The 16,398-nt window shown below is 42.5% G+C and overlaps 2 protein-coding genes and 1 long non-coding RNA gene across 5 annotated transcripts; 2 read left to right on the forward strand and 1 right to left on the reverse strand.

Annotated features, from left to right (window-relative positions):
• Positions 1 to 574: 574 nt before the first annotated feature.
• LOC134092513 (uncharacterized) lies at positions 575 to 4,802 on the reverse strand. 3 transcript variants are annotated; one of them, XM_062545412.1, is made up of 8 exons: positions 4,571 to 4,802; positions 3,462 to 4,394; positions 3,057 to 3,352; positions 2,697 to 2,806; positions 2,318 to 2,461; positions 1,914 to 2,045; positions 1,485 to 1,754; positions 575 to 1,351 (listed from the first exon to the last, which is right to left on the reverse strand). In XM_062545412.1, exons 1-8 carry the CDS (start codon positions 4,723 to 4,725, stop codon positions 1,136 to 1,138), a joined length of 2,256 nt encoding a protein of 751 aa, XP_062401396.1. In that variant the 5' UTR covers positions 4,726 to 4,802; the 3' UTR covers positions 575 to 1,135. The 3 variants fall into 3 exon arrangements, with proteins under 3 accessions (XP_062401396.1, XP_062401395.1, XP_062401394.1); XM_062545411.1 differs by having other exon boundaries at positions 3,048 to 3,352; positions 4,571 to 4,801; XM_062545410.1 differs by having other exon boundaries at positions 3,036 to 3,352; positions 4,571 to 4,800.
• Positions 3,483 to 10,780, forward strand: LOC134092514 (uncharacterized). Its single transcript, XR_009940241.1, has 4 exons — positions 3,483 to 4,383; positions 9,754 to 9,955; positions 10,069 to 10,140; positions 10,359 to 10,780. It is a non-coding gene; the product is annotated as an uncharacterized LOC134092514 (long non-coding RNA).
• Positions 10,781 to 11,333: 553 nt separating this feature from the next.
• Positions 11,334 to 14,567, forward strand: LOC134092515 (uncharacterized). Its single transcript, XM_062545414.1, has 12 exons — positions 11,334 to 11,542; positions 11,636 to 11,826; positions 11,931 to 12,044; positions 12,285 to 12,338; positions 12,452 to 12,517; positions 13,052 to 13,110; positions 13,214 to 13,264; positions 13,435 to 13,479; positions 13,559 to 13,681; positions 13,761 to 13,799; positions 14,003 to 14,062; positions 14,285 to 14,567. Exons 6-12 carry the CDS (start codon positions 13,078 to 13,080, stop codon positions 14,552 to 14,554), a joined length of 621 nt encoding a protein of 206 aa, XP_062401398.1. The 5' UTR covers positions 11,334 to 11,542; positions 11,636 to 11,826; positions 11,931 to 12,044; positions 12,285 to 12,338; positions 12,452 to 12,517; positions 13,052 to 13,077; the 3' UTR covers positions 14,555 to 14,567.
• The last annotated feature ends 1,831 nt before the right edge of the window (positions 14,568 to 16,398 follow it).

Here is a 16,398-nt window from a genome sequence, read left to right on the forward strand (position 1 = left end):
CGAAGTGGTGCTGGACAGGAATCATGACCTACCTACCCAAGACATCCATCATAAGCATCAAGCATGTATAGAAACAGATATGAAGATCTATGTGCGCTAGCCACTTGTAGATCCTAGGTGCTGATGAAGTGCAGTAGCATAATATTTTTTTTATCACTGCACTCTAATATTCTAATATTAGAATCTTTATCATGCACTAGTCTAGTATTAAATGGTTATTAGGAGTGAACAATGCGAACATTTCGCTTTATATTAGGCCTGACCAGTGTGCAGTGATATTCTCTACTTTGAAAAAACTTTTTTACCCTCTAACATTTGAACACACACACACACACACACAAGGATGGACCGAATCACAATATCCTGCCCTAGGTCTTTCATTATGTCATGTGATGGGTGAATTCACTCCATTCTATGTCCATTCACCTTGATTTGACATCCATGTCACACAGCATGCTAACAATACAAACAATACAATGAACAATAGTTCATGTTACCGGTCATGTCTGGGATGACTGGGATTTGTAGTAAAAAAAACACTATTTATGACTTAAGGGTTACCCACAGCTTTACTTTTTATTTGAATTAAATATGGTTCTACTTCATTTGCAAATAATCAAATTAATTTCTTCTTTGCACACCAGCTCATTTTTTGGGGGAAAAGGGGTTGTAGAAACCATTGAATTGTATACTCATAGTAAAGTATTTAGGTCTATGTGTTGTCAGTGTATTTTAGTATACCAATACATTATAAAACATTTACATTCAGATATAACAGCATACTTTCACATTGATAGGGCTGGCACTTGTTTTGTATTTGCTGTATTTGCTTTGCCGCTCAGCTGATGTTTACAAAAGGGTATGAGACATGTGGGGATCCACTGAAGTCTTTAAAATCCCTTCATTACAGTTATCATTGCTGTGCATAGTCAACAATGAGCTATACCTTGTCTACATCTTCCAAAGGAAATCTTACAGACAAAGAATTCACAATACAGTCATAAATATGATGCTGAGATAATTTATTTAGTAGGGTAAGTTTGAAATGTGAGAAATTGTATCCTGAATTGGCCATGATTGGACGTTGATCACTTGAGTCAACAATCAAGCAGCAGCAGAATAGCTGGTTGGCCAATCAGTCATATTCTTCAGAGAGGTCCTCTTCGGCATAGACAGGGTTGCCAAATGCCACGTTATAATGGCGGTCGTCCTCGGTTGCCAGGCAGACACAGTGCCCGTCCTGAATGCTGTCATCTGGGTAAAATGAGATGAACTCCTCTGTTTCAGCCATGTGCAGGCGGTAGACCTTGATGGTCAAGCGCATTGCGCAACTCAGGAGAAACATGTCTACCTATAATGGAGAATTGAAGAATTCAGACATTAGTAAACCATGTTACAAAAGAAACCTTTGATAGAATATTCAATCTGCCAATCAATGGGACAGCAACAACAACAACAACAACAGTCTCCCTGACCCCTCTCACCTGCTCCATGCCTCTACTGAAGCCAACCTGACTCAGGTGGTTGGCAAGGTATGAGCGTGGGGACGAGGAGGTATCGCGGGCGAATAGCAACCAGCAGAAGATTGGCACGTTGTCGCCCCTCTGTTTGGCTGCATGCAAGTCCACGGCATGGGCTAGCATGAGTAGCTTGAGTGCCTCTATGACACCGAACTCGTCTTCTCCGCCCTGAAACAGCTGCTCACACACACTCCTGCGACCTTCGACCCCAGGGGAGGCTGCCGCCGCATGCCACTGTAGAGACGTGAACATTAATACAGAATCTCAGCAAACCGAATGTGTGCCTTGCAATACTGACTGATATGGAAAAATAAAATGTTAACCAAGATTAAAATATTGCTACAGGTAACACAATATCTAACCACTGCAACAGTATACAAATAATATTTGTACCCAATTCTGGAGGAGGCGCAGATAGCATTTCAGCAGACCCACAGACTTGTCGATCCCACCTGTATGCTTGCATGTGTCAGGGAACAGCCAGCCTTTAATCAGACCATACCGAGACTCAAGCTGTTCAGGGATCTAGGACAATGGGTGTCACAAAAGTGAAATGTTTGAAACATTGAAGGTCCTGATTAAACCTTGCTCTACTATGATAGAAACAAATGATTGTGGTTAACAGTGAATCACATTTTCTCATAATTTTCTCCACTTGAAAATGAATAGATCCCACCGCTTTTCAAAACAAAGAAAAACATAGTTAAATTTCTTGGGAGACACTGCAGTCCATTCTGGATGAGACCATGGTAACTCTCCCAACAATGTGCAGCCTAGGGTAGAGAAGATGGGCATACCAATAAGATGCTCTTCTGCTGCAGCCAGTAAGGAAGTTTGTTAGTGTGCATCAGCGCCTGGTAGAGGGAGGCTCGCAGGGCACAGTAGTTGTCTGCTTTGACCCGCCGGAGGAATCCAAAGCACTGGGAGAGCACAGCGTAGCCCTGGAGAATAGCCCACACAGAGAAACAGTGAATGAGGATTAATAATAAGCTTCATGGTAGAGGTCTGCACTGCCCCCGGGAGTCCTGTGCAGACCCCTCCTGCATATGGAACAGATGCAGGCAGGAGCGGGACAAAAAATGGCAAAAAATTGCGAGAGCAGGACTGAAGAATCTGTCCCCGCAGACCTCTCTCATTAAACTTGTGAACAGTGAAAATGCAAGCGTAAAAACGAACTTTTCTGATGACGATGCTCTTGATGGTCTGCCCTTTCCATTCACTCTCACTGTAAACAGAAATGTCCACGGGCGGCCCAAAGCTGTATTGGTCCTGGTCCTGATCTGGAACTGTATTGAGAGGAGTGACAAGAGACTTTTACTGACAAATGTAAATGTCAAGAAAATATATCAGTACAGCAATCATTCACAATTGACAATTTCAGTGCATTCTTTACATCAGTAATCATATACAGTACATGTGACAAATAAACATCCTTGTATCCTTGTATTTAAGATCATTTGCTGGTCCTTTCCATGAGATCTTGCATCTCCAACACATTCTCAATCACCACCTCACCATTATACAGACCCTCCTCACTGTAGGGAGAGGTTGACTGCCCCTTTGGAGCGTCATTCACCACCACCTCAGTCGACGGATTCTGAACCAGCCGGTTCTCCAGCTTTACAGCTGGTAAGGTGATGGGGCCCAGGGACAATGGCCTCTCCATTAACACAAGCCATTTGATGACCTGTGTAGGGGGTAAACTCTTCGCCTCCAAGCGTAGCTTGTCCTGCTTGGAAATCGGGGATCTCACTGAGGTGTCTTTTGGCTCCACCAGGTTGCCCAGCGAAGATGCCGCGCTCAGGCCAAACACCACGTGGGGGGCAGAGTCTCTGTACACAAACAGATGAAAGATGAGTGTTAATAAGGAGATGCATCTCACTAAAACTTACCAAGGTAAACTGATTATTGTCTGAAATGATATCAGTAGGTGCCACTTACCTAATCTCAGCCAATCCAGCTTCATCGGTTTTAAATGAGGAGAGGATGTTCATTCTTTCACCATGGCAAAGCTCCTCTCTGAGCTTCATGTCCTTGGCTGAATCATGTGCAGAACCATTTAGGCTTGCAACAAGCTGATGAAGCTCAGAAAGTGTCTCCTTAATTGGCGTCATCAGCAGCGGCATCTTACGGACCTTGAGAGAGCAACCCAAGGACTCCGGCCTCTCCATGAAATGAAAACCTGTGTACAGCTTTGCAAAGGGAGCACCCTTTGACTGCACATTCTTATCCAGTTGGGCTGACACCAGCCCTGCAGCAGCTACCTCCTGTTGATATCGGAGTTTGCTCTCGGTCAAAACTTCCGACACCAGCCCTGAAGCAGCTACCTCCTGTTGATATCGGAGTTTACTCTCGGTCAAAACTTCCGACACCAGCCCTGCAGCAGCTAACTCCTGTTGATATCGGAGTTTGCTCTCGGTCAAAACTTCCGACACCAGCCCTGCAGCAGCTAACTCCTGTTGATATCGGAGTTTGCTCTCTGTCAAAACTTCCGACACCAGCCCTGCTGCAGCTAACTCCTGTTGATATCGGAGTTTGCTCTCGGTCAAAACTTCCGACACCAGCCCTGCAGCAGCTACCTCCTGTTGATATCGGAGTTTGCTCTCTGTCAAAACTTCCGACACCAGCCCTGCAGCAGCTACCTCCTGTTGATATAGGAGTTTACTCGTGGTCAAAACTTCCGACACCAGCCCTGCAGCAGCTAACTCCTCTTGATATCGGAGTTTACTCTTGTACACAGCAGAAGCTGCCTCCACATGGATGTTGGTGGCAAGTGTGGATGCACTAGGCTTCAGCTGTTGCAAGATCTCTAGTGGCAGGTCTAGTCTTGACTGGCTAGTGCCCTCCTCATTGGTGAACAATGGTGAGTCAAAGCTGCAAAGTAGGATATAGTTTGATAAATATAGAAAAATAGGTTTTGGATACAACTGCAGGTATGAACAGCTGATCCTTGATTTTTATCCTCATCTATGCCTTTTAAGTAGAGCACTGTGCTGACTGATGGCCATACAAGTAGAACATCACAGGCGTACAATTGTTCTCTGTCTTACCTATCTGCACTAGTAGTGCGTGGTGTCACTGAGCCACCCTCCAATACTTCGACAGAGGTCTGTTGGCTCTGACTGCCCTCATGTCGTGACCGCTGCTCCTCCTCCTGGCGGTCCCCAGGATTTGCACGGCAGCAACAGCTCACCGTGTTCCCCATGTCCTGGGACCTGGCTGGGGTCTCAGCTCAGTTGCTCAGGCAGGGAACGAAGCTCTTAACGGCTTCCATAATGTGAACCTGTGTAAATGGGAGAGATTAAAAATTAGTTCATAATGAGCTCCTACAGCAATATACAGTAAGTTTATCAACTAAATTTGATCTCTCAGCTGTTTTCCTCCAAAAATTGACTGAAACAAATACACCGATGCAAGGTGGTTGAGAATGACCAAAGATTACTAACCCTCCACTTTAACCTAACTGCATGAACATCGAAAATGAACTGTTGACAGAAAATTCAAAATGAGACAGTCTTGGATTTTTTTAGGATAATACATTAATGATAGGCCTGCATTATTGTAATGCAGCTTTACTGCAGCCTTTTTCTCCCTCAAACTGAGAGAAACTAGTTAGACACCCACGATTCATACACACAAATAAACAAATTCTTTGCCTTAGCCTAAGTTACTTATTCACCATTTGAGCTTGCGAAGATATTGCAGTAGTTTCTCTATCCAACGGGTAGACGCTAAACAGTGTTACACTTGTATCGGGGTTCAGAGGAAATGGTAATGTTTGGATGAATATTCCAGTAACTTTAGGTTCATAGGGGCACGTCATAAAGGCGATAGAATGTTGACCATCTATGACGTTGATGTCAAACGTTTACGTCAGAGTCTGACAGAGGTGTGGACTCGAGTCATGTGACTTGGACTCGAGTCAGACTCGAGTCATGAATTTGATGACTTTAGACTCGACTTGACAAAATATAAAAAGACTTGCAACTCGACTTGGACTTTAAAGGAGTCCTAGAATTCAAAACCACATTCACCTTGTTCCTGTTGAATTTAGGCTGCGAGCAGTGTCCAAAGGACAACACCAAAGACTTTACCGCGTCCCCCGCCTGCTTTCGTATGCAAATTGGGAAATAGAAACAGCCGTGTTGAAATGCTCCAATCTGAACAGAGCTCAGATAACACGTAATAGGCGCCCATCCCCCTTTAGATACACCCCCTCTCATTTGCATACCTTCGATTAATAATTCTTGTTAAACTGCTCTTACGATGCTAATATCTAGATATGTGGTCTATGGCAGAGACGTTGTAATGCTAGCGTTATTACAGCTAACTTTGGAGGGTTACTATAGCCTACTAAGAAATGTACTGATAAAACTTACCAATCTAACACATTCATTCTGTTGGGGAATCTGCTGCACTTCATCTTCGTCAGAACCTTCTTCTGACTCGGTTTAAACATGTACGGCTGTATTCCTTATTTAAATCCATTGTTGATAGCTTTATCAAAGACTTTGGCTTTATTTACCAGCAGTAAACGTAGTTTCACTTTGCTCTAGCTTCAGACCGGTGGATTGAGCCAATCAACTTTCAGGACATATCGGCCAATAGACCAATCAGCGCGCATCTCATTTGAATATTCATGAACTTGCTGAGTGGGCGGGAAAAACAAACTGTTTCATTGCAAGGCTTATTTATGACCTTGTATTAGGCGATCTAGCAGTGCTCCTGGGGCGTTTTCAGCCCCACAAATTTACATATGACATTATTTAGGCTCAAAGATCAATTTGTAATGGTCAAAAAATGCGTTCTATGACTCCTTTAACATCAATGACTCGGACTTTCACTTGGACTTGCGCCTATTGACTTGTAAAGACTTGCTACTTCCCATAAAAAAAACGAAAGACAAAAAGATAAAATGTAGACACGGACTTTATTTATGTGTGTGCGGCTGTGCGTGAGACAATGCGCGTATTCGGCACAAAATCCAATCAAATCACTTACTGTAGCCTAGATTGTTTTGATTCGACAGCGGCCAACCACGCGGAACAAGCTAGACAACACGCAGGGCCAGACAACGGACGTGAATGCTCCAGCAAAATGATACCTAAGATTATTTCGTTAATTCGTCTGCCTACAAAAATTACGTGACCAACAAGAAACGAATGACTGTGTAGAACTTGTTAAATTCCTCCCAGCTTCATCGACATATGCCTGGTAGGCTACTATGAAAACAAACTGGTAGCCTACCCTACTGATTCTGTTGTCTAATTGATGGATTTAACCACGATTAGGATTAGGCTTTTAAAAGGTGGAACATTTTCACCTCAAACGTGAGCTGTACTATCATATAGCCACTGCGTCTTTTTATGTAGGCTACATTCACATTAAATCCATTCCACTAACATTATCAGGAGGAGAATAGGCTACCATAACGTTTTATTTTGAGCACTGGTTGTTACTCATTGGATACATATCAAACTCCATGTCATGGTAGAGTAAGTTAAGCACCCACCCAATTAAACATGACCAAGGAAAAAGTGAACGGGACAACAATGCCATGCCACGGTAACCTACCTAAATCATAGAAGTTATATTGCTAGATATTTTACTATGACATCAGAAATATTTTCTTTACCTTGTCAGTTTTTTGAACATTCATTTTATTTAATGAAAACGTATATCCTTGAACTATGTGTGACTATTTTTCTAACCGAATGAAACCTAATTACGTTAACGTACTTCTTAAAGTGACAGGCACTCAATTAGACCTACACACCACCCTGTAATATCATTAAAGACAAGTGTAATCAATATGAAGTATTCAAATTACTGAATATTTTTAGCTATAAGTAATTATGCAGATTCTAAAATACTATAAATTGTTAACAAAATATGTCAAGTTTGTGAAATAGACACAAGACACACCATTTTCTGTGTGTGTGGACTGGAGGTTTGAGCAGAGACTAGATTGCCACTGCTGTGAGTCATCTGTATCCCCCTTATGGCAATACGGTTTTGCCTACATTTTCGTAATGTAATAAACATGGTCACATGTTATAAAACTATTTCAGCTTGTGTAGGCCTATCAGTGGTTTCTTAACAAATTGAACACATATTTTAACACATAGGGCCTATATTTCATTGAGAATGTGCTAGAGATACCATTTGACATTTCTGCTGGACAGATTTGCATCTCAATCTCTCCAGCACACACAAATTCAATTGACAAAATACCTGTTTCACTCGATTTTTAAAAAGACTCGAAAGGACTCGAATGTCAGACAGTAGGACTTTGGACTTGACTTGAGACTTGTTGGCCTTTGACTTGGACTTGACTCGGGACTTGCCTGTCTTGACTCGGGACTTGACTCGGGACTTGAGGGCAATGAATTGAGACTAACTTGTGACTTGCCAAACAATGACTTTGTCCCACCTCTGGAGTCTGATCTGCCTCAGTGGTCTCGGGGTTTTGACTGTCTGTCTTCTATGGTCTATAGTCTTCTGCTTACTGAGTCGACCTGTAACTAATAGCCTAAACAGGCCTCATAGGCTATATTTCATTGTAGCTACTGCTTTAAACTCATTATTTGAAATCTGTCATATAATAGGCTATCATTAGCACATAGCCTAAAAACGACTTTGGTAGTGACCTTCCCTGACAATTTCATCGAAATCCATCTTACCTATCTGTACTAGTATGACACCTGGCACATGCTAACTAGCGCCTAAAGTACAAACACTTCTAAAGGATATTTCCACTTAATTTTCAGACAAACCAAGCAAGGGACCACATGTACAGACATCTACAAATACTAACCATGATATCCATTTTTAATTTAAATGACTTGAAAGAGATCGTCAGGTATAAATGCATCATACAGTAGTGGCCAGTTCATTCATTCAGATGCTGTTACGCTAACTAGCGCCTAGAGTACAAACACTACTAAAGGATATTTCCACTTAATTTTCAGACAAACCAAGCTAGGGACCACATGTACAGACTCTATAAATACTAACCATGAGGTCCGTTTTTTATTTAAATTACTCGAAAGAGATCGTCAGGTATAAATGCACCATACCAGTTCATTAATTCAGATGCTGTTACATGCTACTAGCGCCTAAAGTAAACACTTCTAAGGATATTTTCACTTAATTTTCGGGCAAACTAAGCTAGGGACCACATGTACAGACTCTATAAATAAATTTTAGAAACAGGTGTTGGCTAGAATTACGCTTTAAATACAGTTTTTAAAATGAAAATAGTAGAGATATAGAGAAGAGATGTTTTACTTATCTAGTCCTAAGCCTGCTACTTGTGGTTTGAGTACTGACATTGCTTGGTGAGTTTGCTTGATTACGTTTCCAAACGTAAAGACATTTACCAACTTCTTTATCAGTCTGACGGTTACACAGTCACGTGCAAGAACAACAAGTCAGATAAGAGATGAAATCGTTTAGCTTACTGCAACATGAGAAATCAAGTAGTGTGAAGCTAGCGACAGTAAAGAAAATTCCAATATGGCCGCCATTCGGAACTGAGAAATCATCAAGGGGGCAGCGAACGTTCTGAGAGTGTAGACAGTATGGCGGCCGCCATGCTAACGAGAAGACCGTGGCTAGCTGGCCATTCCATTGAATCATATGGGGCGTAAGCGCCACTTTGACATCAAATTACGTTAGAGCTGAAGCGTTTTAAGCCTTTATATGAACATTTTCTATTGTCGGGGTACATACTACATTGTGAAATTGACATAATAATCTCGTAACTGTCTTATCGGCTGAGTAATTAACGTTTTTCGAAAGTCAATGCTAAAGTGTTAAAGGCGCATGCGTCCAGCGAGAGTAACGCGTCGCCATAGGTCAGACTCGGTCAGACTACGTGCCTACGTCACATGTACGACATCTGAGCCTGCGCAGGAGACCTATGACGGAATAAGAAGACCTAAAAAAAACGTTGAAATTTGCTTCCTCGGTCTCTGCTGCCGTCTACGTGATAGCTCTGTCCATATCTTTTACTGTCTATGGAAATCATAACTCCATCTTCTTCGTTTGTCTTTGTGAGTACGATGAAGACTTGGCCCAAATCTGGTCCAAAATACATTTTTTGCGGTCTGGGTAACATGTGGTAATTGCAAGAAAAATTGTGAAAAGACACATGTACACATAAGTGCTGATATCATGATATCAAACAAAGCAGCAAAATCATTAACAATCATGTGCTTGTTTGTCACAGAAAGTCAGTTATTTTACACTGGCCCCAGTGATCAGTACAGGAGGCTGGTTGTAGCCTACTTTCTGAGGAGCAGAGGCGGGCTGTCCTAGAGGAGTGCCACAACAACCCTGGCACTGGGAACCACGGGGGTGTGAGGGCAACCATCGACAGGGTTGTTGCGGGATACTACTGGGGCGGTATCAAGGCAGATGTGGCAGATTGGGTACTTTTTTTTTTTTTTTTGTAAACTCTCATGGAATGTAATCAGGCAATGAATTATAGGCTATTAGTGTCTTTGTTTGACTCCAGTTAATAATAATGTAGCCTATCCATCAGGTCAAAAGCTGTCACAGATGCCAAAAAAATGACCCCTTGAAGACCGTGGCCCCTGCCCTTCACCCTATTAAGGTTGAGCAACAGGTTACACTGCCCACCACCCTCCAACCCCTACATACAGTACACCATTATTACTCCACTGAAATGCACTAAAATGCTTTTTGCACTTATCCTGCCCTTCCCTGACGACCCCCCCACCCCAATATGCACAACAGGCAAAGGAACTGACAATTTCACTGCATTCTTCACATTATTGCATGTGACAAATACACATCCTTGTATCCTTGTAGGTGACAGAGCCATGGGAGGTTGTCGGAATGGACCTTATTGGTCCACTGACAACAACTGAGAAAGAAAATCAGTATGTCCTCACAGTGACAGACCTTTTTACAAAGTGGGTCATCACCGAGCCTCTGAAGTCTGGCTCCAGTGTTGAGGTGCACTGAAGCACTTGTGCCAAAGCTGTACACTTTCGGTATGGTCCGAAAAATTATAACAGACAGGGGTCGTGCATTTGTCAACGAGGTATGTGTGATTATCCTCACCCTTCACTACTACAGGTCATATGACAATCAAAATTCACACTGTTTTAAACGGTCATTTGTCAACAAGACCAATAAGTATTGAAACTAACCATATGTGTCTGAATTATGTACACATGAATGCACACATATTTGCAGCGCTAAATATCAAGCATGCCATCACGAGTGCTTACCACCCCCAGTCAAATGGCCAAGTAAGTAAAACATTGTGTATCGATGGCGCTTTGTAAAAACAATAAAAGAAAATCCTAGGATTTTCAGTCCTCTCGCCTGCAGCAGGCCCATTCATAAAGCCCATTCAAGTTAAACTTTAGCCAATGTACACCTACGAGCATGTAATTCTTTGAATGTTGAAGGACGAGAGAACTAATCAAAATGTGAAGAGGACTCTCACAAAATATGTAAACGAGCACCAGGACAACTGGGACGTCCACCTGCAGGCCATAGTTTATGGCATCAACACTGCAAAGCAGGTTATTATTCAAAAGATTAGATAACATATGCATGTTTAAAGAGTTATATTTGGTGGCTCAATGCAATCTAACAAAACCTTTTGTCAGAGATCCACCAAGTACAGCCCGTACTTCCTCATGTACAATAGGCACCCCCGTCTACCTGAGGCATTGAATGCCTGCGAGACAGATGCCACCTCCCTAGAGTTGGCAGACCCAGATGAGGAGATGGAGCTGAAGGTGGCTGGGGTCAAGGCCCTCAATGAACAGGTTTGCACCAGGGTTCGGTGAAGGCAGGGGATGAGGTCCTGATTGAGGAGCCCCCCAAAAAGATAAGGAAGGGGAATTGTCTGGAGGATCGGCATCAAGGGCCATTCACCGTGCAATCGTTGACAGAGAAGGGTGTGGCAAGTGTCAATATCTCTGGGAAAATCAGAAAGATGAATGTGTCACGGCTGAGGTCCTACTTTCGGCCAGAAGGTATTGTAATAATTGTACTTGGTGGCATACCAATTGAAATATTAACTATAACACTTGATAATGACAATTAGTATTTACTTTCCTATTGTTTAGACCACAGCTCAAAGGGCAGCCGTGATGCTGTACTGGTGGACCACCTATATGCCAGGGCAGCTCCACCACCACCACCAGCAGCTCCATCCGCAGCAGCAGATCCACCTGCAGATGTGTCAGTGTGTGGGCTAGACTGTGGTGGGCTGACACACTTGACACACCTTTTTCCAGAAGATCTGACTGAATTACAGGTGCATGTTCTCTCTAAATAGTTTTTAATTATTCTCTGTGTGATTATTATTCACCAATATGAATGATGACTTTTTTATAATGTCGAGGTTTATATACTTCGAAGGTTGATGATCTACTACCTCAGACTCAGTCTGAGTGTATTGGGCATATTGGAGAAAACAAGGTGTTGCGGCAGGAGTTGCAGTCGTTATGGCTGGGCCGCCCAGTTGAAGCAACTGTAAGTACAGTATGACTCCATTCTTATGTATTGTGTATAACATTGTAGTATTTTGTTTAATTGCCCCTAGTCATACTTGCATAATATTTTCTTTCTTTAGATAGTCAACATGTGCTTGCAACTGGTTTGCAACATGGGGAGGTGGAATGTGTGTGGATGACTATTAAATTGAACATTATGAAGGGTACTGTATTATCACAATCCTTTTTCTTGAGAGTCTAATCACCTTTGACTTCGTAGGGGAAGGATGTATATGCAGCCATTGCATATTCAGATGAATCTCTCAGCGTACCTGTAAGTCAATTGGCAGCGTTACTATAACTAACAGTGAAAAAATATAATACATTGTCATTAAATTGAAAAAGTGGAAAGTGGGTTATTGTTCATATTTGCTTGTACAACAACAGGGCGATACTGCATCAAAGGACCTACTGGTTTTTCCAGTATGGAAACAAAGCCACTGGTCCATATGTGTAAGTTATGAACACACACACACACACTGTTCAATGTTCCCAATTGTGTTTCACAAGTTAAACCTTCACGTTCTGAAGGTCTGTTCTCATGTTCTTTGTTGGATTTTTCTTTTTTTGTCAAAAGCAAAGACAGCAACTAAATTATTTTACAATGTAAAGCAGAGTATATTATCCACTAGTCATCTGAGATTAAAGGTTTCAACAAAATTGACACGTTAAATATCAGTTCTGCATGAATTGGCAATCCTGCATTTGCCGAAAACTACTGTGCGACCATTGATCATTTGGTTGTTGTCTATGGCCTCTGTGAATGGTGTCCAAGTGTCAAATGAATCATGAAAAAAAGGAAAAAATGTGTTAAAGACATGCTGAGATGTCATGACTTTGCGGCAGTTTACACTATATACACTTGATGTGTCTCTCACTTTGTACACCATTCCCGCAAAAGTCTCCCCCCCCCCTTTTTTTTTTACCAGTATAGGTGCTCTCTTATTTGTGCAAACACCCAAATGTTGTTCTACCTTACATCCACAGCTCAATAGCAACCCGTCTGGTTGCTAATGGCCACTGGAAATTACGTAATAAAAAACAAGGTATGGTACACTGCAGTAACCGTCTATATAGACCTTTTATTCAGGCTTTGTGGACAAAGACGTTATTATATATTATAAGAGAATGCTATTTCTCAATATGCAGAATGTTCCAGGCCAGACTGAGCCACACGACCCTGGCATCTTCGTGCTTATGGTCAGTTATTTATGTACAGACTGTGTGTGTGTGTGTGTGTGTGTGTGTGTGTGTGTGTGTGTGTGTGTGTGTGTGTGTGTGTGTGTGTGTGTGCGCGGGTGCGTGCGCGTGTTTCACAGTATGTCAAATGTACCAATTCTCATTTCTAAATTGATTTCTCCATTTCACAGTATGCACTTTACAAGACATTTGGCTGGGCTTTTGACTTCACGCAGGTAATGACATAAGCCTCTGGCTGGTATTTCAATATACATTTAGGCCATAATGCAAAGCTCTTTTTTCTCCGTTCATTAGAATGACATCCCTTTGTTAAGGAGGTGGTGGTGCCTGGTCATCATCAACAGCATGGCCAGTGTCAGTGATGACCCACAATTTGAGCTTTTGTCCACGCCTGTCAGTCCTGCCTCCGTTGAACAGGTGTTTACAGTAATTCTACGTTGTCTCTCCACTCAACTGTCTTTGGGCCTCTTATGAACAATGTTTGTCTCATTTTTAGAGAGAAGATTCAGATGAGGACACAACCTCTTGGGCGGAGGTAATAATAATATTACCCCCCCCGTACAAGTCCTGCAGTTAGTGAACATTAACTCCCGCATAGCATTTACACTGACAGATGCATACAGTCGTCAACATGCCTCACATTCATACTCTCTTACACACACAGTAGATCTACGTTGTCTCTCTACTCAAGTGTCTTTGGGACTCATACAGTATGAATAATGTTTGTCTCATTTTTAGAGAGAAGAGCATTTGAGGGAGCTCCAAGTCTTGAACGAAGATTATCAGGACACTAAATGGGTAAGGGGTTATATATATATCGGGCTAACACACATTAAGAGACCGCTGCAACACAGCAAACCCCCCACCACCACAAGCACACACACCACCACCACACACCCACCCACATACTTATCACATATACAAAGTATGAGCCGATTTGGCCGACCCCCATCTTCCGACCTCTGCCTGGTTTTCTCATGCAATGACTCTTAACACTGTTTTATGCATTATGTTGCTCAGCTCTTCGAAGAAGCAAGCAGGGCAGCTGACTGGCTGCAAAAAAACACCGGCATAATTCCAGCGGGAAGATACAGGCTGCCACGAGTGTTGGCCATGGAGGCGGAGGAGCGGGAGGAGGTGATGTCGAAAAAGTTTGTTCAGATGGACACCGAATGGATGGACCTTTTCACCTTTCATTTTGCAAACTTTGAGGACCATGAACTGTTCATGGTTCATGTGCGGGACCAGCATGATATAAGGCCGCTGACAGAATTTAAAAAAATAAAATAAACCACCCCCCCCCCCCCCCCCCCCCCATCCCGAGGTATGGACGCTGGGGCACAGCGCCTCTCCCCCCCACTCCCCCCCCCCCCGAGGTATGGACGCTGGGGCACAGCGCCTCTCCCCCAACCCCCTCCCCCTCCCCCCCCCTCCAGCGGCCCTCACAACCCCACACCACCCCCCACCACTTTCAGTGTACATAATGTATATAGTTCTCTGCAAACCTATGGTGGCATCATGCCCTCAGTGTGCATAATGTATGTATTTAGTTCTCTGCAAACCTATGGTGGCATCATGCCCTCAGTGTGCATAATGTATATAGTTCTCTGCAAACCTATGGTGGCATCATGCTTTCAGTGTGCATAATGTACGTATATAGTTCTCTGCAAACCTATGGAGGCATCATGCCCTCAGTGTGCATAATGTATATAGTTCTCTGCAAACCTATGGAGGCATCATGCCCTCAGCGTGCACACACACAGACACACATACAGACAGAGAATGTTAACTTGTGTACAATTTCCAATTGCTATTGTTTTATTTGCACTTTAAATCTTGCTGAATTCTACAAGGCAAATACATGAAGTTAAAACTAAAGTTAAAAGGAAATGTTCTGTTGTGTCTTTATTATTTTTGTTAGAATGCACCAGAATGCTTTATTTGTATGTGAAAACTGCTGGGGGAGGATGTCCCCAGACCCCCTTACAGGTGTTGTAAAATTAGGGACTGGCCCTTTAAGCCGCAGGTTCGTATGCAAAGTGGGAGAGGTAATCGAGGGAGAGAGCGTGTGTGTATGTGTGTGTGTGTGTGTGTGTGTGTGTGTGTGTGTGTGTGTGTGTGTGTGTGTGTTTTTGGGTGGATGAGACAGAGGCAGTTCACAACGGCCGGAGCAAATGTATATGGTTATAAAGAAGTGTACACGAAATAAATCTGTGATCGAAACCACTGTGCAGTTATTCACCAGCTGCTGTTGTGAAGGAAAGAGGGAGTTAACCCGAGTCCGCTTAAGTACCTCGGCCCTGGAGCAGCAAGTCTCCCCTGAAATCGCCTACAGAGACAAGCAGGAAAAGTTAACACTGGGCTTTGCTTCAAACAATTGCCTAATTGCTTTGGTAAAATCTACAAAATTAAGTTATTGTGCTCACATGAACAGCCATAAACTAAGCTTTCCAACGATATGCATATTCGGAGGTATTACAGAAACTATCTCTAAGATAACCACATCCAAAGTTGACATGGTTCTCCCGTCACGATATGCCAGAAGAGGAAAAATCAACTTTTTAAGCAGCGTGGACAATGGGAATGACTGCTAATTTGTTGAATCTTCACCTGGTTGAACAGTCAAAACGTATGTTTTTCCGTGAAATCAGTTCACCATATGAAACTGTAGACTGTATAATGTCAAATTATGCGAAAAAGTGAAATACAACATTTTAACCCGGAAGTTTGTTTATTGTGGATTTTCTCAAAAAAGTGTTGTGCGACAAGCAACTGATTTTGCTATGCAGGGTCACATATGAGCTGTATTCTTGTGGGACACAGACTTTTTCTGGCATAGCCTTGTCTAAAACATCAGTTTTGTTAAGTAACATCTGTGGGTTCTCTACCAGCGGATACCAACAACTAGGCTACTGTTGTCATGTTTTGTTATCGGAGTATATGAAATGAGTGTGTAATTCTACAGGCCCAATGAAAAGAATACTTAAGATTTATCATTTTGTTTTATGGCTTTGTGAAAACTCATTCAGTGTGCAATCAAATACTATAAATAATTGGATTAGAGTCATTTTAATAACTGTAAATATACAAACATACTAACCAAATTTATCTATTTTTGTTGCATTTCTCACATG

This window comes from Sardina pilchardus, chromosome 9 (genome assembly GCF_963854185.1).
Source record: "Sardina pilchardus chromosome 9, fSarPil1.1, whole genome shotgun sequence".
NCBI classification, from domain to species: domain Eukaryota; kingdom Metazoa; phylum Chordata; class Actinopteri; order Clupeiformes; family Clupeidae; genus Sardina; species Sardina pilchardus.

Excerpts from the sequence above, each read along its gene's own strand:
- LOC134092513 (XM_062545410.1), bottom strand. The coding sequence starts at position 4,725 with ATGGGGAACACGGTGAGCTGTTGCTGCCGTGCAAATCCTGGGGACCGC. Across the intron at positions 4,395-4,570 it reads CGCACTACTAGTGCAGATAG|CTTTGACTCACCATTGTTCA; the intron begins GTAAGACAGAGA and ends CCTACTTTGCAG. Across the intron at positions 2,462-2,696 it reads AGAGCATCGTCATCAGAAAA|GGCTACGCTGTGCTCTCCCA; the intron begins GTTCGTTTTTAC and ends GCTATTCTCCAG.
- LOC134092515 (XM_062545414.1), top strand. The coding sequence starts at position 13,078 with ATGGCCACTGGAAATTACGTAATAAAAAACAAG. Across the intron at positions 13,480-13,558 it reads GGGCTTTTGACTTCACGCAG|AATGACATCCCTTTGTTAAG; the intron begins GTAATGACATAA and ends TCCGTTCATTAG. Across the intron at positions 13,682-13,760 it reads GTCCTGCCTCCGTTGAACAG|AGAGAAGATTCAGATGAGGA; the intron begins GTGTTTACAGTA and ends TCTCATTTTTAG.